At 42.5% G+C, this 24,116-nt stretch overlaps 1 protein-coding gene and 1 pseudogene across 7 annotated transcripts in view; both read left to right on the top strand.

Moving 5' to 3' along the window:
- The first annotated feature begins 1,748 nt into the window (after positions 1-1,748).
- On the top strand, positions 1,749-3,327 carry LOC145538443 (cytochrome c oxidase subunit 7C, mitochondrial pseudogene; annotated as a pseudogene). Its single transcript, XR_014076858.1, has one exon. The product of XR_014076858.1 is annotated as a cytochrome c oxidase subunit 7C, mitochondrial pseudogene (transcript).
- Positions 3,328-5,173: 1,846 nt separating this feature from the next.
- B3GALNT2 (beta-1,3-N-acetylgalactosaminyltransferase 2) overlaps positions 5,174-24,116 on the top strand; it is a 57,433-nt gene continuing 38,490 nt past the window's right edge. For all 6 annotated transcript variants that reach the window (XR_014076854.1, XR_014076856.1, XR_014076855.1 and 3 more), the window contains exons 1-2: positions 5,174-5,537; positions 19,143-19,290. Coding sequence is in view for 3 of the 6 variants with exons in the window: in XM_081570441.1 (XP_081426567.1) it covers positions 5,426-5,537; positions 19,143-19,290 (260 nt within the window). In the remaining 3 variants the exon portion in view is untranslated. The remainder of the gene's footprint in view (positions 5,538-19,142; positions 19,291-24,116) is intronic.

Below are 24,116 nucleotides of genomic sequence, written 5' to 3'. Positions count from 1 at the left end.
TCTTTTGGGGTTAGCTCATTATAATTCTTTAATCACACAATGAAAATTTTAGGATTTTAAGAGAGGCATTTTACTGCCTTTCTGAAGGTAAAAAAGCAGGATACCCTTAGTAACAACCAATTGTTAGTTTCTGACAATTTCCTTAATTAAAATATAGAAAGCAGGTCAGCGTAGTAGGGACTTACTTGGTGGGCTAGTGGTTAGGACTCTGTGTGTCCATTGCTGGGGGCACAGGTTCAATCCCCGGTGTGGGAACTAAGATTCCATGGGTTGTGAGGAGCGACCAAAAAAAAAAAAAATTCTAGACATGACATTATCTCCTTCCTTATGGAGAAGGCAATGGCACCCCACTCCAGTACTCTTGCCTGGAGAATCCCATGGACAGAGGAGCCTGGTGGGCTGCAGTCCATGGGGTTGCTAAGAGTCGGACACGACTGAGCAACTTCACTTTCACTTTCCACTTTCACGCATTGGAGAAGAAAATGGCAACCCACTCCAGTGTTCTCGCCTGGAGAATCCCAGGGACGGTGGAGCCTGGTGGGCTGCCGTCTGTGGGGTCGCACAGAATCGGACACGATTGAAGCGACTTAGCAGTAGCAGTATTCTGGGACAAGGGCACACTGATATTGGTGACATATATCCAGGAGCCACAATGATCACACCCTACTAATTCCATGTTTCCCACAAGGATGACAAATTTTTCTTTCTTGTCTTTAGGGCTTCTAGGGGCCATGAAGAATATGTTGGTGCCCTAAAGCCTGGAGAATCCTGTGACCAGAGGAGCCACAATGATCACACCCTACTAATTCCATGTTTCCCACAAGGATGACAAATTTTTCTTTCTTGTCTTTAGGGCTTCTAGGGGCCATGAAGAATATGTTGGTGCCCTAAAGCCTGGAGAATCCTGTGACCAGAGGAGGCAGACTACATTCCATAGGGTTGCAAAGAGTCAGACACGACTGAATAACACACACACACAAAGACTCCCCAGACTGTTTAGAATAAGAGCGTGTGTGTGTGTGTGTGTGTGTGTGTGTGTGTGTGTGTGTGTGTGTATGTATGCTCAGTTGGGTGCAACTCTTTACAACCCCAAGAACTGTAGCCTGCCAGGCTCCTCTGTCCATGGAATTTTCCAGGCAAGAATATGGAGCAGGTTGCCATTTCCTCCTCCAAGGGATCTTCCTCACCCAGTGATTGAACCCATGTCTCTTGCATCTCCTGCATTGGCAGGCAGATACTTCACCACTGCATGACCTTAGAAACAGTAGTGTTTCTCAAATTTGCATAGTATATTGCAGTAGCCTGCATCTAAGATGGGAGAAGGCAATGGCACCCCACTCCAGTACTCTTGCCTGGAAAATCCCATGGACGGAGGAGCCTGGTAGGCTACAGTCCATGGGGTCGCTAAGAGTCGGACATGACTGAGCGACTTCACTTTCACTTTTCCCTTTTATGCACTGGAGAAGGAAATGGCAACCCACTCCAGTACTCTTGCCTGGAGAATCCCAGGGACGGCGGAGCCTGGTGGGCTACCGTCTATGGGGTCGCACAGAGTCGGACACGACTGAAGTGACTTAGCAGCAGCAGCAGCATCTAAGATGACCCTGTGGAAAATTCTTAAAAGAGATGGGAATACCAGACCACCTTACCTGTCTCTTGATATACCTGTATGCAGGGTAAGAAGCAACAGTTAGAACCAGACATTCAGAAAACGAAGATCGGCATTTCCCATCTTCCCTTTCGATCCTTGCAGTTAGGGGAACAAGGTCGTGAGGTAAGGATCGCGCGGTTTGCAGCCGCCATTTCTGCCGCTTTCAGTCTCTGGATCTTTTGTAAAGCTTCCAACAGCGCTATGTTGGGACAGAGCATCCGGAGGTTCACAACCTCTGTGGTTCGACGGAGCCACTACGAGGAGGGTCCAGGGAAGAAGATACCATTTTCAGTGGAAAACAAGTGGAGGTTACTAGCTATGATGACTTTGTTCTTTGGGTCTGGATTTGCTGCACCTTTCTTTGTAGTAAGACACCAGCTGCTTAAAAAGTAATCCATGAGACAGATAGGAAGAGGAGCATATTAAGAGGTGCAGTCTCTTAAAAGGATCAAACCCTTGAACTCAGCATCCTAGATATGTTTGTAAATAAACTTATGGCATAAAAAAAAGAAAACGAAGATCATGGCATTCCTGTCTGATCACTTCATGGCAAATAGATGGAGAAAAAGTGGAAACAGTGATAGATTTTATTTTCTTGGGCTCCAAAATCACTGCAGACGGTGAATGCAGCCATGAAATTAAAAGTCACTTGCTCCTTGGAAAAAAGCTATGACAAAATTAGACAGCATATTAAGAAGCTAAGAAGCAGAGATATCACTTTGCCAACAAAGATCCATATAGTCAAAACCTAGCACATACATGCCCACTTGGTTTTTCCAGTAATTATGTACTGTTATGTGTGTGAGAGTTGGACCATAAAGAAGCCTGAGTGCTGAAGAATTGATGCTTTCAAACTAATAGTGCTGGAGAAGACTCTTGAGAGTCCCTTTGGACAGCAAGAATATCAAATAAGTCAATCCTAAAGACAATCAACCCTGAATATTCACTGGAGGACTGATGCTGAAGCTGAAGCTCCAATACTTTGACTCCAATACTTCACCTTATGTGAAGAACTGACTCATTGGAAAAGACCCTGATGCTGGGAAAGACTGAGGGCAAGAGGGGAAGAGGGTGACAGAGGATGAGATGGTTGGATGGCATCATTGACTCAATGGACATGAATCTGAGCTAACTCTGGGAGATAGTGAAGGACAGGTAACTGCATGCTACAGTTCATGGGGTCACAAAGAGTCAAAGATAACTTAGCAACTGAACAACAACAACAAAGGTGACCCCCAATCATCCTTGCCTCCTGGTCTCCACACTCTTATGTGGTCCTTCCTACAGTGAATCAAGGCTGATCTGTGTGACCAATAGATCCTTGCAGAAGTGACTGTGCATGTCTTCCAGCACTCATCATAAAAGGCACTGTGCCATCTACACTGGTCTCTTGGGTCTCCAGCTCTTAGCGAAGCAAGCTGCCATGGTATGGAGACTCTGAGACAGCTCGTTGGAAAGATCCACTTAGAAAGTTCTAAAGAGAGCACCAACTTGCCAGGCATGGAAGTGAGCCACCCAGGAAGTGGATTCTCCAGCACCAGTCAAGCCTTCAGATGACCACAGCCCCGGCTGACCTTTGCCTACAACTTTATGGGAGATCCTGAAGCAAAATTTAGTCCCTCAATTCCTGGCCCACAGAAACTGTGAGGCATAATAAATGACAATTGTCATTTTAAGAATTTTGGAGTAATTTGTTAGGTAGCAAGAGATGACTAGTGAAGTGAAAGTCGCTCAGTCGTGTCTGACTTTTTGCGACCCCATGGACTATACAGTCCATGGAATTCTCCAGGCCAGAATACTGGAGTGGGTAGCTGTCACCTTCTCCAGGAGATTTTCCAACCCAGGGATCGAACCCAGGTCTCCCTCATTGCAGGCTGATTCTTTACCAGCTGAGTCACAAGGGAAGCCCAAGAATACTGGAATGGGTAGCCTATCCCTTCTCCAGTGGCTCTTCCCCACCCAGGAATCGAACCAGGGTCTCCTGCATTGCAGACAGATTCTTTACCAACTGAGCTATCAGGGAAGCCCTTAATAAATAGAGATATAATAAAAAAGAGATGACTAACAAATATACAAATTCCTTTAAGATGAAAAAATTACCTCTGACCCTATATTAATTAAATTATTTTTATTATTTTACTCAAATAGTACAAACATACAGTATAAACTCCTTAGGCTTATAGCTTTTATACAATTAAAACAAATTTTAAACGTGACACACACCATATTACAAAACAATCAAATAAAAAGTAATTTTAATTGCTGAAGTTAAATTGCCACTCAGTGAGACTATGGTACTGACAAGTGCCTAAGACCTCTCCTCCTGGCCTGTTCAGTGACTTGAATAAATTACTCTTTATCCCTTAAGCTTGTTTGAGTGGATTTTCTGTGGCTTTCAACCAAGGCTTTTTCCAACATGGCCAAAATGTTCCTTTGGTTAGTGAAAATGTTTAATCGAGTCCTTGGTAGAAATGAAAAACGCGTCTTTTATTTTTACTTAAATCGAAATTTTTGGTCAACCCCATAGTTATCTTCTGTTTCCACAATTTGGGAAACCTGAAAAACAAATAAACGTAACACCATAAGCCAGGCGTTCGTGTTCACCCTCTCCTTCTTAACATCGGTACCGTGACCATCTCGCCTCTTCACTCACTGCCTCAACCAGGGCACTCGTGCGTTTGACCAGAGGCGAGCCGGAGGGGCCAAGTCCTCGGGCCGATAGGCAGCACTTTATCCCAAAGGAGCGCTGCAGCGGTCCTGCGCACGGGGGTCTTGCAGCCCGCGTTCTCCCGGCTCGCGTACTGTAGCAGGTGTGTTTGCACCTCGTTCTACTTGCAACTTCCCAGCGCCAGTTGGAAACCGGGGCACGTGGAATTTTACCCTCGATTGGACCGTCACCGTCGTACTACACAATTGAACTCCTAGGCGCGATCTTAGTCATCCGGAGTTCCTAGAGGACAGGACAGAGCAAAGAGCCGGGTACACGTTGCACCAGGGCTAATACTGGGTGATTCACAGCTGAAGGCAACTGGGCTGCTTCGCCCCGATCTCCGCGCCAAGGAGACGTCAGCAAGATCCCATCGCCCACACGAGGCTAGCATTCGGCATAAGGAAGCCCTGTGTGATTTAAAGGAAGAGTCTTCCTTTCCATCGCCTCTACACCCTAGGCTGTCGGCACACTTCACCTCAGCTGTGTTTCCCTCTCTAGGTAAGGGCGGTCCCGGAGTCCTGGGTCGTCCAGCACTACCTCTGCTCGGCCATCGGGGGGCAGTAGGTCTCGAGGAAGGTGGCGCATGCTCCATGTGGGGCCTCGCGCTTCGCCTTCGCGACCGCCGAGTGACGGAAGCTGGCTCTTGGGATTATGGGAAATATGGTTTCTCAGCCACGGGATGATTGGTGCACTTCTTGCTTGAGCCCAGGGCGGGACTTCAACTCCCGGCTAGCTGCTGGGAGCGGGTGGGGATGCAATAGAAGGGGGCGGGACAAGCGAGAGAAAAGGTGGGCGGGGCTGGGGGAAGGCCCAGCGGAGGGGGCGGGGCTCCAGCCGGCCGATCCTCCGCCGCCCGCGGTTGGAGGAACGTGAGTCGAGGGCCCTGGAGCCGAAAGGAACCTAGACGGCGGCGGGCTTGAGGGCGGGTGTCCCCGGAGTAATCGTGCGGGAGTCGGCCGCTTCCCCTGGGCCTCCCGACTTGCAGGTTCCACTCTCTCTCCACCGGGACGCGGGAGAGCCCGGCGCTCGGCGAGGGCGCGAGGTGGAGCCGGCGGGGGCGGCCAATGCGAAACTGGCTGGTGCTGCTGTGCCCGTGTGTGCTCGGGGCCGCGCTGCACCTCTGGCTGCGGCTGCGCTCCCCGCCGCCCGCCCGCGCCTCGGGGGCTGGCCCGGCAGGTGAGGACCTGGGGCAGGGCTGGGCGGCCCCGAGGCGGGGAGGCCACCCCCGAGCCTCCCGCAGCTTCCTCCGCGGGTCCCGGACTGGGGGGAGGGCGGCCCGACGCGAAGGTCCGGAGATGAAACAAATAATCCTCTTTATCCGCGGGGCGTTGACATCGGGCAAACTTGAGAGTGCTTCTCACCTCTCCGCGTTTCTCAATGGCCACAAGGCCGGTGCACGCGACCGCAAGTCCTCAGCTGTCCCCAGGCCTGGCCTGAGTCGCCCGGCGCCTGCCGGGGAGCAAAACCCCGTGGGTCCTTCTGCCCGGAGCGGCAGCTGCTCAGCCCAGCGAGGGGCTACCAGCTTACTTTTTTCCTGCCCAAGTTGTTGGTCTTACTTAGTCAAGACTTTGAGGTCTTTGGGCCAGGGATCACGTTTATGCATGTTTTAAAAGGTGGCTGGGTTTTGCTTTTAAGGAATAAGTTTGCTTTAAAAAGGTACTGTACTTTGTATTCTTTGAAAATTCTGATGTAAGTCTGTTGAACAAATTTAGGCATGAAGTAGGGAATGGCTGCGAGTGGAGTTGTTCCTAGGAGTTTCCTTTGCAAAGCCTGCTAATGAAATATACACGGAAGTATCGAGTTCTTTAACTATGTTAACCATTTGCTCTTCAAGTTATTCTCTCGTGGGAAAACTTTTGTTCATGTTCGCTTTACAGCCTGGTAAACAGAATGCTTTGCCCACAGCCCAGTGGATTTGCTGTTAATGAATTCCACCGCTCCTAAGACTTCTTAAGGTTTCTTTTTTTTCTTGTCTCCTTTTTTAAGATCTTGCCCTAGGACATATTATATAAAGAAGCCTGGAAGAGTGTTGTAAAGATGAGATAATAGTCGTTTTGGTTTTTAACTACATTGGGAATTTTTTTCTTACCACTTCTTCCCAAGACAGTTGTTTTCTTGTGCAGTATTTTTAAGGATTAGAATTGAATATTTGCAATCCTGAGATGGCTCTGTGCCTTAACTTAGAAGTAGGAAGTATAGAAACTAATTTGGCAATCCTCAAAGCAGTCTCATTGTTATAATTGGAGTTCTTTATTCTGGTAACACTCTCTTAAAATCGTTTTCTCTTAGACAAGCTACAAGCTCTTTGAAAAGACTATTTGTGTGACCTGAATAGAATTAAGATACTATTTAAATGATTTAATGGAAGTGCAGCATTTCAGGACATTTAACTTAACAGGTTAAGATTTTGTTTTTGTTTTCTTTTTTTAGAGTTTTGTAAATGGACCTGAGGAAAGAGTGCTATATATATATAGCGCTATATATATAATGCTCTGTAAGATTCATTGTGTTTGTATTTTACAAGGTTTTTTTTTTAGTTTGATGAGTGAGCTCTACTGGAATTTACTTTTAGAGTGTACTTGGGATATTTATGACCTAAATATCTTTTAGGGTCCATAAACAAGCAAAAACCCTGTGTTCTTTTAGATGATAGCCATTCTGAGAAGTGTGAAGTGATATCTTGTGATTTTGATTTGCAGTTCCCTAATGATTAGGGGTGTTGAGCGCCTTTTCATGTGCCTGTTGGCCATCTGCATTTCCTCTTTGGAAAAGTGTCTTCAGTTCTTCTGCCCATTTTTTAATTGGGTTATTTTTTGATGGTGAATTGTATGAGCTGTTTATATATGTTATATGTCAGTCACTCATTGGTCATATCATTTGTAAATATTTTCTTCTATTGGGTAGGTTGGCTTTTTGTTTCTGTCAATGGTTTCCTTTGGTGTGCAAAAGCTTTTAAGTTTAATTGGATCCCATTTGTTTATTTCTGCTTTTGTTTCCTTTAGGAGATGGGTCCAAAAACATATTGCTGTGATTTATGGCAAAGAGTGTTCTGCCTGTTTTTTCCTCAAAGAGTTTTATAGTATCTAATCTTACATTAGATTATATATAAGATTATATACTGTGGTGTTGGAGAAGTCTCTTGAGATCCTTTGGACTGCAAGGAGATCCAACCAGTCAATCTTAAAGGAAATCAGTCCTGAATATTCACCTTAAGGACTGATGCTGAAGCTGAAACTCCAATACTTTGGCCACCTGATAACGAAGAACTGACTCATTTGAAAAGACCCTGATGCTGGGAAAGATTAAGGGCAGGAGGAGAAGGGGATGACAGAGGATGAGATGGTTGGATGGCATCTCCAACTCAATGAACATGAGTTTGAGCATGCTCCGGGAGTTGGTGATGGACAGGGAAGCCTGGCATGCTGCAGTCCATGGGGTGGCAAAGAGTCACACATGACTGAGCGACTGAACTGAATCTTACACTAGGTCTTTAATCCATTCTGAGTTTATTTTTGTTTATGGTGTTAGAGAGTGTTCTAATTTTGTTCTTTTACATGTAGCTGTGCAGTTTTCCCAGCACCACTTACTGAAGAGATTTTTTTTCCCATTGTCTCGTCTTGCCTCCTTTGTCATAGATTAATGGACCATAAGTGTGTGTGTTTATTTCTGGGCTCTCTGTTCTCACTGATGCATGTGTCTGTTTTTGTCCCACTATCATACTATTTTGATGGCTGTAGCTTTGTAGTATAGTCTGAAGTCAGGGAGCCTAATTCCTCCAGCTCTGTTCTTCTTTCTTAAGATTGTTTTGGCTATTTGGGGTCTTTTGTGTTAAAAATTATTTGTTCCAGTTCTGTAAGTTTTATGGCTTCATGTCCAACCCTCTTGATGCTTGTCTTTGTTCCTGGAGCTAGTCCCACCATGCTCGCATCTTCTCATAGTGCTCACAGCTCCCAGCCCCAGTGGCATGCCCTTTGCCCTGAGTCTGCACTGGGTCTCTCTTGTGGTACCTTCCACTCAAGTAGCCAGTATTCCCTGGACCACTCTTTAGGGTGAGTGGGTTACTCCTTCCTAGTTTTTTTTAATTCCTGTGGGCTCACCTCAAAGTATTAAAAGTAACTTTGTAAACAACTTTTTTCTTTTTAAGAGTTAAGTTTTCCCCCTCCATTAGTTTTGATGATGCCTTATCTGCCATCTTGTGAGACCAGGCTAGATTAAGGAAGCTAGGAAGGAGACCTTGGAAAGGGACACAACTCTCAGTGAGGAATTCAGTACTAGTTGTGTAGGTTAACTTTGACTTTAAACGGATATTGTCCATCCAGTCAAATAGTAAATAGAGTATTTTAATCTAAGTGAAACCTTGGCGAGTCCTAACTTTTCCATTTGCACTTTTGGTACTTTCGAAACTAAAAACAATAGCATCTCAATTGCTAAAATTTCCCACAAATCCTTTTCTCATTGTGTTGTCACCAGTTCAAACTAAAACATTTGAGCATTTTTACATTTCAGCCCTTATCCCTTAAGCCTAAAGTGAGAGAGAAAACCCAAAACTTTGTTAGTATTTGTCCCTGTATTTACATTTTAAGTTTCATTTTTGTTCTCTTTTCTGCCTCTTTGTCTTCAGTTTCATTAAGTCATGGCAGTATTTTTCAAAAGGGAGATTTGTGTCCCCTGAATGTTAAAAAAGGCTCTCTAACTTGCAGCTGACTCTACAAATGTTTGAGAGCTGCCTCACTGCCAACTCCTGTTGTAGGTGTGGAATTTAAGCAGTAATCAAGATAGTGTCCCTGCCCTCATGCAGTTCACAATTTTGAAGGGAAGACAGAACATAGGAAAGTAATTATTAAATGTCATAGGGGAGAGTGATAAGTGTGGTGACAAAAATAAAGCAGTGTAAGAGGACAGAGAATGGTGTGCTGTGAAGTAGAGATCGGGGGAGGTCATTCAAGGTCACAGTTGGGCAGGAACCTGAATGTGGTGAGTCAGTTGGGATGGTGCCTGGTGCTGTTCTAACATGGAGCTTTCTAGGTGGTGCTGGTGGTAAAGAACTTGCCTGCCGATGCAGTAGACTTGATCCCTGGGTCAGGAAGGTTCCCTGGAGGAGGGCACGACAACCCACTACAGTGTTCTTTCCTGGAGAATCCTCCCACGGACCGTGGAGCCTGGCAGGTTGCAGTCCATAGGGTCGCAAAGAGTCAGACGTGACTGAAGCGACTCAGCACACAGGTGCGCTGTTCTAATGACCTTGAACAGGTGAAACCTGGTCAGAGAGAACAGCTGATGAAGAGCAAGCAGCTCTTCTGTTGTGAAATCCCACACACCTGGGGTGAGGAGAGGACCATGGAGGCATAGGCAGCCATCTGAGCTGGAGAATAACGATACGGGATATCTCGATTTTAACATACTGCTTTTGGGTTGTGCCTTAGCAGGAATTAATTTAGCAATTAACTTAGAAAAATGATGTGACAAAAGAAGTCTCTCTCTAGGATATTTGGAAAGAAGGAAACCAAGAAAGGAAAGAAGCATAGCCATTCAACAAATCCTTAGAGCGCTGAGTTTTTAGTCTCAGCTCTCAAGGTATTCATAGTTTGTTAAATGGAAACTGACATGGGGCGAGTAGAAGGTCAAAGACAAATTGAGCTTGCTTAGCAGTTTTGCCTAGGGCTGGTTCATCTGAAATGATCCCTAAATGCTAATCTTGTCTCAGCACTTCTGTTGTTTCCTTATTTATAAGATGATGACCTCATAGGGTTATTGTGGAGATTCTGTTAATAAAACACCCAGAACAGTGCCTGATTCATGGTGAACACTTCGTGAATGTTATAGAGGAGCAGTAGTTTGATGGAAGCTAATGCCCATGCTAGTGAAGTGTTTTATTTTTTGCAGGGGGAGAGGGGTATTATCTGAAATTGGTGACAGCGTGCAGGTAGTGTGTATAATGATTGTCCTAATCAGTAGATCTGTGGTGAACTTGCATATTTTCTTTGTTTCCTAAGTTTCTGCCTATCTGTGGTTGATGTCATCTGAGAGCATGCACGTAAGAGTAGAAATTTCAGTCTCAGTTTCAAGGATCTTTGAGCTTATTTTGAATACTCAGTTTTGAATTCTACCTCCACTGGTCTTTAATAAAATTTCGGATGTCCACTTTCAGTGCAGAGGCTAGCAGATTGCCAGACTCAGGGTATACTACATATTAAAGAAGAGAAATGGTCATTGCCTTTGGGGAGCTTGTGTGTAGTTTTAATGATTCTTGACATTATGAAGATTTGTTTGTTGCTATATGTTTGCCATCTAAAGCAGTGAATGTAGGAAGTGCTCAGTAATTTAAAGGAATGGATCAAGAGGATAAAACTGGCAAAGTTTGAATGGATTTGTCATTCATAGACTGTCTATTCACATTCCATGATTTAAATTTTTTACTTATAAAGGTAAAACAAGCTTCTTATAGAAAATTTCAAAATTAGTTTTAAAAAATGAAAGAAAAATGATCTATACTGGGCAGTTTTTGAATGTACATACATAAAACATGTTTGGGGAATTATTTAGTATTAAAATTTTTTTGATATATAATGTACATTCAGAAAAGTGCACATAAATGTAAACTTGGTGTAATTTCACAAACCGAATTTGTTGTTCAGTTACTCAGTTGTGTCCAACTTTGCACCCTCATGGACTGCAGCATGTCAGGCTTCCCTGTCCTTCACCATCTCCCGGAGCTTGCTCAAACTCAGGTCCTTCGAGTCGGTGATGCCATCCAACCATCTCGTCCTTTGTTGTCCCCTTCTCCTCCTGCCTTCAATCTTTCCCAGCATCAGGGCCTTTCCCATCAGGGCTTTTTGCATCAGGTGGCCGAAGTATTGGAGCTTTAGCTTTAGCATCAGTCCTTCCAGTGAATATTCAGGAGTGATTTCCTTTAGGATGGACTGGTTTGATCTCCTTGCAGTCGAAGAGAGCCTCAAGAGTCTTCTCCAACACCACAGTTCAAAAGCATCAGTTCTTCGGTGCTCAGCCTTCTTTATGGTCCAGCTCTCACATCCATACATGACTACTGGAAAAACCATAACTTTACTAGATGAGCCTTTGTCGGCAAAGTAATGTCTCTGCTTTTTATTATGCTTTCTAGGTTTGTCATAGCTTTTCTTCCAGGGAGCAAGTGTCTTTTAATTTCACCATCTGCGGTGATTTTGGAGCCCAAGAAAATAAAGTCTGTCACTGTTTCCATTGTTTCCTCACCTATTTGCTAAGAAGTGATGGGACTAGATGTCACGATCTTAGTTTTTTGAATGTTGAGTTTTAAGCCAGCTTTTTCACTCTCCTCTTTCACTTTCATCAAGAGGCTCTTTAGTTCCTCTTCACGTTCTGCCATAAGGGTGGTGACATCTGCATACCTGAGGTTATTGATATTTCTCCTGGCAATCTTGATTCCAGCTTGTGCTTCATCCAGCCTGGCATTTCGCATGATGTACTCTGCATATAAGTTAAGTAAACAGGGTGACAATATCTATAGCCTTGATGTACTCCTTTCCCAATCTGTAACTAGTCTGTTGTTCTGTGTCCAGTTCTAATACAAACTGAATACACCCAGCTACTGCTGCTGCTAAGTCACTTCAGTCATGTCCGACTCTGTGCGACCCCATAGATGGCAGCCCACCAGCTTCCTCCGTCCCTGGGATTCTCCAGGCAAGAACACTGGAGTGGGTTGCCATTTCCTTCTCCAATGCATGAAAGTGAAAAGTGAAAGTGAAGTCACTCAGTCGTGTCTGACTCCTAGCGACCCCATGGACTGCCCCTACAAGCCCCTACAAGGCTCCTCCGCCCATGGGATTATCCAGGCAAGAGTACTGGAGTGGGGTGCCACTGCCTTCTCCCAGCTAATCAGCACCCAAATTAAAGACAGGAAAACTGCCAACACCTTAGAAGCTTCTTTTGTGCTCCCATGGCCAGGAGTGGTAACAGGATCCTGATCGTTTGTGCAGAGATTTGCCGTCTTTATGTGTTTTATGCAAATGGAGTCATACGGTACATAGGGCTTCCCTGGTGGCTGAGGTGGTAAAGAATTTGCCTGCAGTGCAGGAGCCATGGGTTTGATTCCTGGGTCAGGAAGACCCCCTGGAGAAGGAAATGGCTCCAGTAGGAAGGAAATTCCCACTCCAGTACTCTTGCCTGGAGAATTCCATGGACAGAGGAACCTGGCAGGCTACAGTCTGTGGGGTCACAAAGAGCCGGACACAGCTGCGACTAACACACTCTATGTACATAGATCTCATATGTACATAGATCTCATAACCTGCTTCTCTTAACAAGATGTAGAACGATAATGATATGTTTAAAGCATAATGTCAGTGGCTGTGTAGTGTTCTGGAATATGGATACACCATAATTTATTTAACCAGTGCCTTGTTTGTTGTATTCATTAGTTTGCAGTTTTTCATTATTAAGAAATGACTCTGATGAATAGAGATCTTTTAGTGCATCACTGGTTATTTCTTTAAAATGTATTTTTAGCTAAGGACAAAAGTTACAAAATTCTGAGGTATTTGATGTATCATGGGGAAATTTCCTGCAGAATACTATACCAGAGTACATTCCTGTCAGCAGCATAGGAGAGTAGCCTTTTCCTGGTAACAACTGCCTGTATCAAAATATCAATCATTAGGGCATTGTCATTTAAGAAGACATTTGTCAGTTTGAATGTGAGAGAAAACTAGTGTCTTACTGCTGTCATTCAGACTTGACTTCCAGTGACGTTGAACTGTTTTTCATCGGTTTGTTGGCTCTTTACATTTCTTTTTCTGTGAATTATCTTTTTTTGCCCATGTTTACTTTTTAGTTTGGGTTGGTTCTTTTTCCCCAATTTTCAGACGTGAGAATCGAACAAGCCACCCTGTGCTTGGAACACTGAGCAGAGGGTGATGAAAAGTGCAGAAGGGAACTGGGAAGTTGGGCCGCGTTCTTACACAGCATCCACTTGGAGGGGTCTGTGTGTTTGTTTAATCTTGGTTGCGCCATGCAGCCTGCAGGATATTGGTTTCCTAACTAGATATCATACCTGGGCCACAGCAGTGAAAGCATTGAATCCTAACCCCTAGGCCACCAGGGAGCTGTCTATTTTGAGTTTTATACTGTGTAACACAATATTCACAGATCTGTTGCACTGATATACATTGATGGTATGTGGTAGAAGAAACCACAGGCTTTTTTTAATTGAGATATAATTGACTAACAAACCTTGGTTTCAGTTGTGCAGCTGAATGATTTAATACATGTATATATTCTGAAATATATACAGTTACCCATAATATATTTAGTTAACATCTGTCACCATGCATAGTTACAGTTTTCTTTTTCCTGTGATGAGAACTTTGAAGACCTACTCTGTTTCAGTTCAGTTCAGTCGCTCAGTCGTGTCCAACTCTCTGTGACCCCATGAATTGCAGCACGCCAGGCCTCCCTGTCCATCACCAACTCCCGGAGTCTATCCAAACCCATGTTCATCGAGTCGGTGATGCCATCCAACCATCTCATCCTCTGTCGTCCCCTTCTCCTCCCGCCCCCAATCCTACCCAGCATCAGGGTCTTTTCCAATGAGTCAGCCCTTCGCATGAGGTGGCCAAAGTATTGGAGTTTCAGCTTCAACATCAGACCTTCCAATGAACACCCAGGATTGATCTCTTTTAGGATGGATTGATTGGATCTCCTTGCAGTCCAAGGGACTCGCAAGAGTCTTCTCCAACACCACAGTTCAAAAGCATCAATTCTGCGGCGCTCAGCTTTCTTCACCGTCCAACTCTCACATCCATACATGACCGCTGGAAAAACCATAGCCTTGACTAGATGGACTTTTGTTGGCAAAGGAATGTCTCTGCTTTTAAATATGCTACCTAGGTTGGCCATAACCTTCCTTCCAAGGAGTAAGCGTCTTTTAATTTCATGGCTGCAGTCACCATCAGCAGTGATTCTGGAGCCCAAAAAAGTAAAGTCTGACACTGTTTCCACTGTTTCCCCATCTATTTCCCATGGAGTGATGGGACCAGATGCCATGATCTTAGTTTTCTGAACGTTGAGCTTGAAGCCAACTTTTTCACTCTCCTCTTTCACCTTCATCAAGAGGCTCTTCAGTACAATACAGTTTTGTTCTGCTTTTTTTGGCCCTGCTTGTGGAATCTGTTTTCTGACCAGGGATTGAACCCAGGCCCCAGCAGTGAAAGCCTGGAATCCTAACCACTAGGCCACGAGGCAACTCTCTACAGTACAGTATTATTAACTATTGTCATCATGCTGTACTTTACAACCCCGGAACTTACTTATTTTATAACTAGAAGTTTGTACCTTTTACCGTTATGCCTACCCCCATCCTCTGGTGAATACCAATCTGTTCTCTATGAATTTGGTGTTTTGTTTTATTAGTTTGTCTTTGTCTAATTTACTTCACTAGCATAATACCCGCAGGGTCTTGAGTGTTGTTGCAAATGACAAGATTTCCTTCTTTTTTGTGGCTGAGTAACATTCCATTGCGGAGAAGGCAATGGCACCCCACTCCAGTACTCTTGCCTGGAAAATCCTATGGACGGAGGAGCCTGGTAGGCTGCAGTCCATGGGGTCGCTAAGAGTCGGACACGACTGAGTGACTTCACTTTCACTTTTCCCTTTCATGCACTGGAGAAGGAAATGGCAACCCACTCCAGTGTTCTTGCCTGGAGAATCCCAGGGACGGTGGAGCCTGGTGGGCTGCCGTCTATGGGGTCGCACAGAGTCGGACACGACTGAAGTGACTTAGCAGCAGCAGCAGCAACATTCCATTGTGTATAAAGAATACATTTTCTTCATCTATTCATCCATCACTAGACAGTTAGGTTGCTTCCATATCTTGACTATAGAAAATAATGCTGCATTGAACATCCCCATGTTCACTAGCATGCATGTCATCTCCATTTATGTCTTTTCTAGTGGAAGTTTTCATTTCCTTCAGATAAATATCCAGAAGTGGTTTTGCTGGATTGAATGGGAGTTCTATCTTTAATTTTTTGAGGAACCACCATACTGGTTTTCATAGTGGCTGCATCAATTTACATTCCCACCAACAGTGCATGAGAGTGCCCTCTTCCCTGCATCCTCTCCAACATGTATTATTTCTTACCTTTTTGATAATAGCCATGCCAGGAGGTGTGGTGATATTTCATTGTGGTTTTGATTTGCATTTCCCTGATGATTAGTGATTCTGAGCACCGTTTCACATACCTGATGCCAGGCTGTATGTCTTCTTTGGAAAAATGTCTATTCAGATCCTCCGCCCAATTTTAACTGGGATTCTTTGGTTTTTTGCTGTTGAGTTGCCTGAGTTCTTTATGTGTTTTGGATATTAATCAGATACATGATTTGTAAATATTTTCTGTTCAGTTGGTTGCCTGTTCATTTTGTTGATGGTTTCCTTTGCTGTGCAGAAGCTTTTTAGTATGATGTAGTCTCATTTATTTATTTTTGTTTTTGTTGCATTTGCTTTTAGTGTCACATCTAAAAAAATTATTGCAAAGACCACCATCAAGAAGCTTACTTGCTTGTGTTTTCTTATAGGACGTTTATGGTGTCAGGTCTTACATTCAAGTTTTTAATCCATTTTGAGTTGATTTTTGTGTATAGTGGTAAATTAGTGGTTCAGTTTCATTCCTTTGCATGTGGCTGTCCAGTTTTCCCAGTATCATTTATTTAAGAGACTGTCCTTTCCTTGTTCTTTCCTTGTTGTATATTCTTGGCTCCTTCGTTGTAATTGAATGGACCATATATGTGTGGGTTTATTTCTCTATTCTGTTCCATTGATCTATGCGTCTGTTTTAATGTCGGTACTGTACTGTGTTGATTATTGTAGCTTTATAACGTGGTTTGAAACCAGGCAGTATGGTGTTTCCAGCTTTATTCTTCTTTCTCTAGATTGCTTTGGCTGTTCAAGATCTTTGTGGTTCCATACAAATTTTAGGATTTTTTTTTCTGTTTCTGTGAAAAACGTCCTTGAAATTTTATTAGATTGCACTGAATCTGTTGATTGCTTTAGCTAGTATGGACATCTTAACAATATTAATGCTTCTGATCCATTAGCATGGGATATCTTTTGTTTTTATGTTTTTCAATTTATTTCATCAATATCTTATACTTTTCAGTGTACAGATCTTTTGCCACCTTGGTTAAATTTATTCCTAGGTACTTAATTTTTTTTGATGCAATTAAAATTGGGATTGTTTTCTTAATTTCTCTTTCTGATAGTTTGATATTGTATAGAAATACAGTTGACTTTCATATGTTGTATATCCTGTAATCTTACTAAATTTGTTTATTAGTTCTAACAGTTTTTCAGATGAGTCTTTAGAAAACTGTTTTCCTGGAAGTAGAAGTTCTCTAAAGGCCAAAATCTGCCATGTACTTCTCTTCTGTAAGAAAAAGAGAAATGTATGTGAAGTTACACAGTTCAATAGAAGCAACTTAGACATGGATTAGAAGCAGAGAGGACTGGCAGTGGCCGAGAGAGGTGAAATAAGATCAAAAAGTACTTTACAGCGATAATCCATGAGATTTTCACATACCACATGGTTATCTTTGCGTCTGTTTATTTATTTATTTTTAGAAAAATCTCATGGAGAAGTCTGGGTGAAACCATTAGGATACCCTTGTAGGTCCAAGTGAAAGATAAGAAACTGAGTTGAAGCTTCGGCTAGAATTAATGTTGAGAAAGAGAGATTTGGGAACAATTTTAAGGAGATTTTGTTATCAAGAAAAGGTTGAATTATGTCTCATGTAATCCATCAATAAAAGATCTATTTTGATGACTGATCCAAAGTAAGGTAGGCATTTAAAGAGATGTTTCAGTTATGTTGACATTTTTGTGCAGCAGCTTTGTTTTCTCATGATGCCAATAACTGAGGCATTTGGGATACATTTAATTTTTTCTCTAATCTTTAAAGCTTTTTAATCTTTTGAGAAGACATTTTGAAACAGATGAAGTAGAGCATCTAAAGACTTTGATGTCAGTTTTCTCTGATTAGGAAATTGAGGCACAAGGATTTGAATAGCTTCTTACTGATACTGTGCAGCATGTCAGCTATAGAATCAGTCAGTTATGTCTGGATGACTGTATTTGCCTCACTGCTGTCGATAAAATGTACTTACTACCAGTATTTCTCTGATAGAGGAGGAGGAGGGAATGGGTTGTCATTGTTAATTTTACATAAGCATTTAAGTCATTCTCCCTTGAAGAAATAACATAGTTTTGTTGTCTTTTGTATAACTAGATCCTATAGGATATAAAAACATTGTGTTTAATGTAGTAACACTCTGGCCTTCAATGATTTATTTTTGGAAACATTTTGGATCAGTTTTCACCACTGGAGAAAGATGAAATGCGATCCCTAATCAGACCTATGTATGGGCTTGTAGCTTACAAGCTTTGAAACTGCTTTTGATAAATAGGGACAAAATATCTTTCTATCTTTTTCTGAGGACAGATTTTTAAAATGTAATCTTGTCCATTAAATGACAATAGAAAATGAGTCATAAATATGACAGTAAAACAAATGACTTGTCACTTGATCTTTTTTATTTTTTCAAACTAGAAATGTTTCAGGGACTTCCCTGGCAGTCCAGTGGTTAGGACTCCGGACTTCCATTGCAGGGGGTGTGGGTTCAGTCGTTGGTCAGGGAAGATCCCATTTGCTGTGTGGTGCAGCCAAAAAGTAAAAGAAAAAAAGAATGTTATTTCCCCTCTTCATTCTTTAGACTATTTAAGTGATAAATGTTTGCTGCCTGTAGAATTTATTGGCATAAGTAAGGGTTCTGATTCTTTCCAGCGTGGTAGTCCTTCAACTTTATCTCCCAAACTCAATAACCAGTATTAATGTGTGGCTTCACCTTTGAAAGCACATTTGTTGTTGTTAGTTGCTTGATTGCCTACTGTTTGCCTGGTACCAAACCAGGCCCTTTATACACATTATCTCGTTTAATTTTTACAACAACTCTTGGAGAAGTATTATTACATCCATTTCTACTTAAGGAAACTAAAGCTTAAGAAGTTAAATAACTTTTATAGCTAAAGAGCCAGGATTCTGACTATAGCTTAATTGGCTCTTGCTGTTTACTGCTGTGCGCTTTATGCTGCATTGACCTTCTGAACTGATTCTCATGAGAAACATCTCACTTGTTTTTAAGAATTTGCATACATGCTGTACTTGCTTAGTTGCTCAGTCGTGTCTGACTCTTTTGTGATCCCATAGACTGTATCCCACCAGCTCCTCTGTCCATGGGAATTCTCCAGGCAAGAATACTGGAGTAGATTGCTATGCCCTCCTCCTGGGAATCTTCTGAACCCAGGGATTGAACCCAGGTCTCCTGCATTGCAGGCGGATTCTTTACCATCTGAGCCACCAGGGAAGAGCATGAATACTGGAGTGGGTAGCCTATCCCTTCTCCAGGGGATCTTCCTGACCTAGGGATTGAACTGGGGTCTCCTGCATTGCAGGCAGATTCTTTACCAGCTGAGCTATCAGGCAAGCCCTACATACATACTGTGTGAGTACAAATACATATATGTATGGAAACAAAAAGGCTACACCAAAATGTTAGTAGTGGATATCTCTGGATGGTGAGTTTACGAGTGCTTTAAAAAATTTTTTTCTTTGTATTTGTCTTTTTTTTTTTGCAAGCATCAACATATATTATTTTGTAGTAAACATTTGTATGCTACATATTGGACTTAACAGTAATTGAGACATGACATTTCAGCTTATTGTTGCTTATTTCTAGATCAGTTGGCCTTATTTCCTCAGTGGAAATCTAATCACTATGACGTGGTGGTTGGTGTGCTGTCAGCCCGCAATAACCATCAACTTCGCAATGTGATAAGAAGCACCTGGCTGAAGCATTTAATACAACATCCAGCATTAAGTCAACGGTAGGTTTCTTGAGTTCACACCTTGCCTGCCATATTGAGTAAGTGTTCTGAAAAACACTCTTGGATAGTCAGAGCTATTAATTCAGATATATGGCCTCATTTCCCGGGAGAGAGGACTGTCTCATTTTGCTTTTTCTCCACGTAGTTGAGCCCCAAAGGTAAACTTATCCAAGATTTTAAGCCAAAAGATAGTTGGAGAGGAGTATATTCCGGATTCAGTGGTTCACATGCCCAGTTTTTATAGATACCTAGTTGGGTTTGTTTGTTTGCTTTTTGTTTATTGGCTTTTGGGTTTTTTTGCTTTTATTTAGAAGAATAGTCCTTAAAAGGTTCTGTTCCAGAGTAGTTTTCTATTAGACAAATTTGTGTCTAAATATGCTTTTGACTGACTTCACAGAGATACACTTAGTTTATTTCTGTTCCGGGGGGTGTTTAGTTGTGTGTGGTCTACGATTTGTGTAGTTTGCTGTCCTCTTTTTTTCTCAGCCACCCTTCCAGACTTGAGCTTTGATAGCACGTCACATGTTGTGTTTTTTTTTTTAATTCCATTTTATATTGGAGTACAGTTGATGTATCTGTTTTTTTAAATATTTATTTGTTTGGCTATTGGGTCTTAGTTTAATTACACAGGATCTTTTGTTGCAATGTGCAGGTTCTCGCGTTGTGGCGCACAGGCTTAGTTTAGTTGCCTCATGGCGTGTGGGATCTTAGTTCCCCAACCAGGCATTGAACCTGAGCGCCTTCCAATGCAAGGCAGATTCTTGGACCACTGGACCATCAGGGAAGTACCAGCATGTCATGTGGTGGCATTAGATGGCTGTTATTGGTTAGGAGCCCAAGGTCTTAGTCTTCTCAGGAAAAGCAGCCTCTGAAGACTATGCAGTGAGGGGCTAGTGAAAGAGAGGCAGAGAAATTTGGACTTCTAGTTGTGTGAAGATTCTTTTGTGCTTGGGCAAAGTCACTGAGAAGCAGAGAAGGCCCTCAGGACCACATACAGCTGGCATGCTTGTGACTGAGTAGCTATACGAGGGAACTGTAGTTGTGAATTTTCTCATCACCAGTAGTGAAATTTATAGATTTCCTATCTTACTCATAGCAGCTTCCATTCCTTTTCAAGACAGGTTTCTCGAGTTCATGATCGAAATGATGATAGAAGGGCCTCAGAATCATCACTGCTATAGAACCACCTTGAAAACCTGCACTTCTGATTGCCTTTCCCAGCTCAGAAAATAATGACCCCTCTCTCCCAGTTGCTCAGACCAAAAGCTTTGGTGTTTGTGTTGTGAATGGAGGAGTAAGTCACCCTTGTGGGGTCTTTAAGGATCATTCCAACACAGCAGTGGAAATTACACTGGGAATTTCCTGAGGCATAGAAAATTAAAGGATTTATTATGCTCACAGGTCTAAGAGAGAGAGTTCCAACACCCCAATGCAGGGGACCAAGTAGGAGGAGTGTCCAGGGAATGGACTCACCCAAGCAGGTGGGGAGCCAAGAGAGAGGGAGGACCCAACAGCAGGTGCCTTTATTTGGGGTCAGAGAGGAGAGTACAAGCAAAAGGCATGAGGGCATTTGATTGCTGTGTTTGAATGTCACTAGGTCACTGTCGGGGTAGGGGGTGGCAAGAGGGCAAACTTGTGGCAGGACCAACCTCGTCACCCAAGTGTACCTGGTCATCTGGGTAGGATGCTCACAGCCTGCTGGTGGGAATGTTGAAGCATCAGAAAAATAGGTTTTTGCAGTTCATAGTACAGTGTTATCTTTATCCACATCCAGTATACTAGCATGTCTTCTCAGTGTTTCCTTTCCATCAAATCTGGAATCTAGCCTCTCCCCACCTGCACCACTACTGTCAGACCCACTACACTGGTTCAGGCCACCATCACCCCTCACCTAGATTACTGCAGGAGCCTCTGTGTCTGAACTTTCTGCTTCCACCTTTGATCCCTATGTTTTATTTTCCATACTGTAGCTAGAGTGACCCTTTTAAAAATAGTCAAATTATGCCAATTTTCTGCTCATACGCCTCCACTAACTTCTCTTCTTGGTCAGAGTGAAGTCCCAGGTCTTTATTGTGGCCTTTGGCCTTATCTGCATCTACTCCCCCTGCACTGGCCACCTTATTATCTTGAATACCTTAAATGTGCTCCTGCCTCAGGGCCTTTGCACTTGCCATTCCCCTGCCTGTGCCGCTCTTCCACTGCATGTCCTCGTGGCTCACTTCCTCAGTGTCTTCAGGCCTCTGCTTAGATATCACCTTAGCAGGCAGTGCCATGTTAAATAGTACCATTCCCACTCCATCTTCACTTACTGGACTTAATTTTTTTTAATAATACATATCACAAGCTAGCATGTTTATTATACTTAGTTGTATATTTACAAATTTGTCTTTCCCCACTAGACTATGTTTTATGAGCATAGGGGCTTCAGCTTTTTTCACTGCTGTATTTCCAGCACCTGGAACCTAACTTGGCAGGGTAAGACACTCAGCAACTATTGAGGGGATGATTGAGAGCTACATAAAATGAGTAGAATTCACATTCAGGCTCTCATCAGTAGTTTATTTGCTATCATAGCATTTGTGCTTTAAATTAAGTAAGCATAGTGATTTGTTTTATTAAAATGATGGGATATCTATATAAAAATAGATATTAGCTAAATACTTTTTCCTGGGGCAGAGTAATTTTGTGGACCTAGTAAGACTAAGGTAGCTTACATTTGGTAAATATCTGCAGTAATTTAACACATTTGTTCATTTCTGTTTATACTTTTGCTCTAAACAGCTATATTCTAGTTTGTAAAAAGTTTTCTGGCATAATTGGCTGTTAGTAAAAGAAAGCCTTTACATTTCTGTGGTTATGGCTTACTTTCAAGTCTTGTACGTCACTGAAGGAGCCAGATTCCATATACATTTCAAGGACCCTATTTGATTAAAAGCCTTTGTAGTGAAGCTGTAAGTTGTCAGTTTCTCAAGTGTTTATTATCCTGTGTGCAGGTGGTGTGCTATGTATAGATAAATCCAGTACAGCCTGAGTCTTTATGGAGGCTTGGAGTTTAGTAGAGGAAATAGATGTAGTAGTATAATAAAATGTTATGTGTGCTGTGATATAAGCAAATGTAGAATAGCTTGGAGTGTTTGGGAAACTCCATACATTTCTGTGTAGTTCTGTAAGGCTGGTGTGCAGAGATTATGGAGGAGGGGGTGTATGTGTTTGTGGATGAGTGTGAGAGAGAGCACTAGGGAAGGAAAGAGGGGCGGAGAGAGTGAATATCATGTAAAAAGGAAAGGAGGGAGGGCTTATAAATGGGAGGTAGGCAGAAACCAGACAGTGTGTTGAGAGTTCAGGGGGTGGGTGAGACCCATGTAGACAAGGACTGCTAAGGGCTGAGCTTAAGTGGTGACTTTTTAAGAAAATAAGGCCATTGAATGTAGGAAGAGAAAGAGAATGCTAGGATAATTGCTAGCTTTCTAACTTGGAGAATAATGAAATCATCCATCGAGACAAAAAGTACTAGATGAGAAGAGCAGGTTTCATAAGAAAGGAGCTCAGTTGTAGATTTGTTGAATTTGAGGTACCTGCAGTCAGGGGTGTGCTGTTAAATGTTTATCCACTGGCTATCTAAAGAAAAGCATGCTTATTTGTATGTATATGTTTACTAGAGATTTTATTGATACAAAGGCTGTGTAGCATATAATTGACAGAAACTGTTTATAAAAGTCTCTGACTTCGTATAGCCAGTTGATTCTCAGAGTGTTCTCATCATTTGCCAGACTTTTGTATCTATAACCAGCTTGTTGCTGCAGCTGACAAGAGTATAATTCTGACATGACTATTTAAAGTGTAAAACTAAAATGACAACTATGGTATGTGACAGAACTCTGAGTCAATGAAGTAAGTGACCGCTTTGCTGAATCAGATCTTAGGTTTTGAACAATGGAAGAGTATTTCCTCAATTTTTTGTACTATTCACTGTGGAATGGCCACAGGTTTTGTGTGTGTGTGTGTTTTAAGGCTTTTTATTTTATCTTGGAGGATGAGATGGTTGGGTGACATCACTGACTCGATGGCCATGAGTTTGAGCAAGCTCCAGGAGTTGGTGATGGACAAGGAAGCCTGGCGTGCTTTAGTCCATGGGGTTGTAAAGAGTTGGACACGACTGAGCGACTGAACTGAACTGAATCTTATTGGGAGTATAGTTGATTTACAGTGTTGTATTACTTTCTGCTATACAGCAAAGTGAATCAGTTATAGGTGTATCCACAAGTTTTAAGTTTAATCTGCATTACTAACATTTTCTCCATCACTCTAAGTCTGGACAGTCAACAGAATAATAAATCAAACTTGTATTTGTAGTGTTTGCTAGTTTCCATGGTGTAAGTATTACCACTGTGGCCAATTTCAAGCTATGTATGTCTCTAGACACAGACTTGGGGAAGAGAAGCAGTGGCACAGCACTGTAATATCCCCACCACACAGATACAGTCGATGCACATAACCTCAGGAGCAGAGATGACAGTGAAAAAATTAAGACATGATGAATCTGAGCATTTGTTTTATTTGTTCTTAATATAATGTATTTAATTGTAAGTTTATATAATTTAATTTTTAATAAAATCTGTGCTTAATAACCAGCTCACAAAATTCTTGAAAGTTTTATAGTCGGTCCTCATGGCACAATGGGAGCAGGCTGTAGCACACAGCTGTTTGTGGGCCGTCTAGCTGAAAATGTATGATGAATTTGTGAATCTTTTCCTTAGAAGATGGGTCCAAACTAGAGATGGTAATTCAGGAATCACTCCCAGGCTGGTTGAAGCCTTAGGAATAAA

Source organism: Giraffa tippelskirchi, chromosome 2, assembly GCF_054371585.1.
Source record: "Giraffa tippelskirchi isolate mGirTip1 chromosome 2, T2T-mGirTip1v1.2.pri, whole genome shotgun sequence".
NCBI lineage: Eukaryota > Metazoa > Chordata > Mammalia > Artiodactyla > Giraffidae > Giraffa > Giraffa tippelskirchi.
The sequence above is the reverse complement of the archived record's forward strand: the minus strand, read 5'-3'. Positions and strand labels throughout refer to the sequence as shown.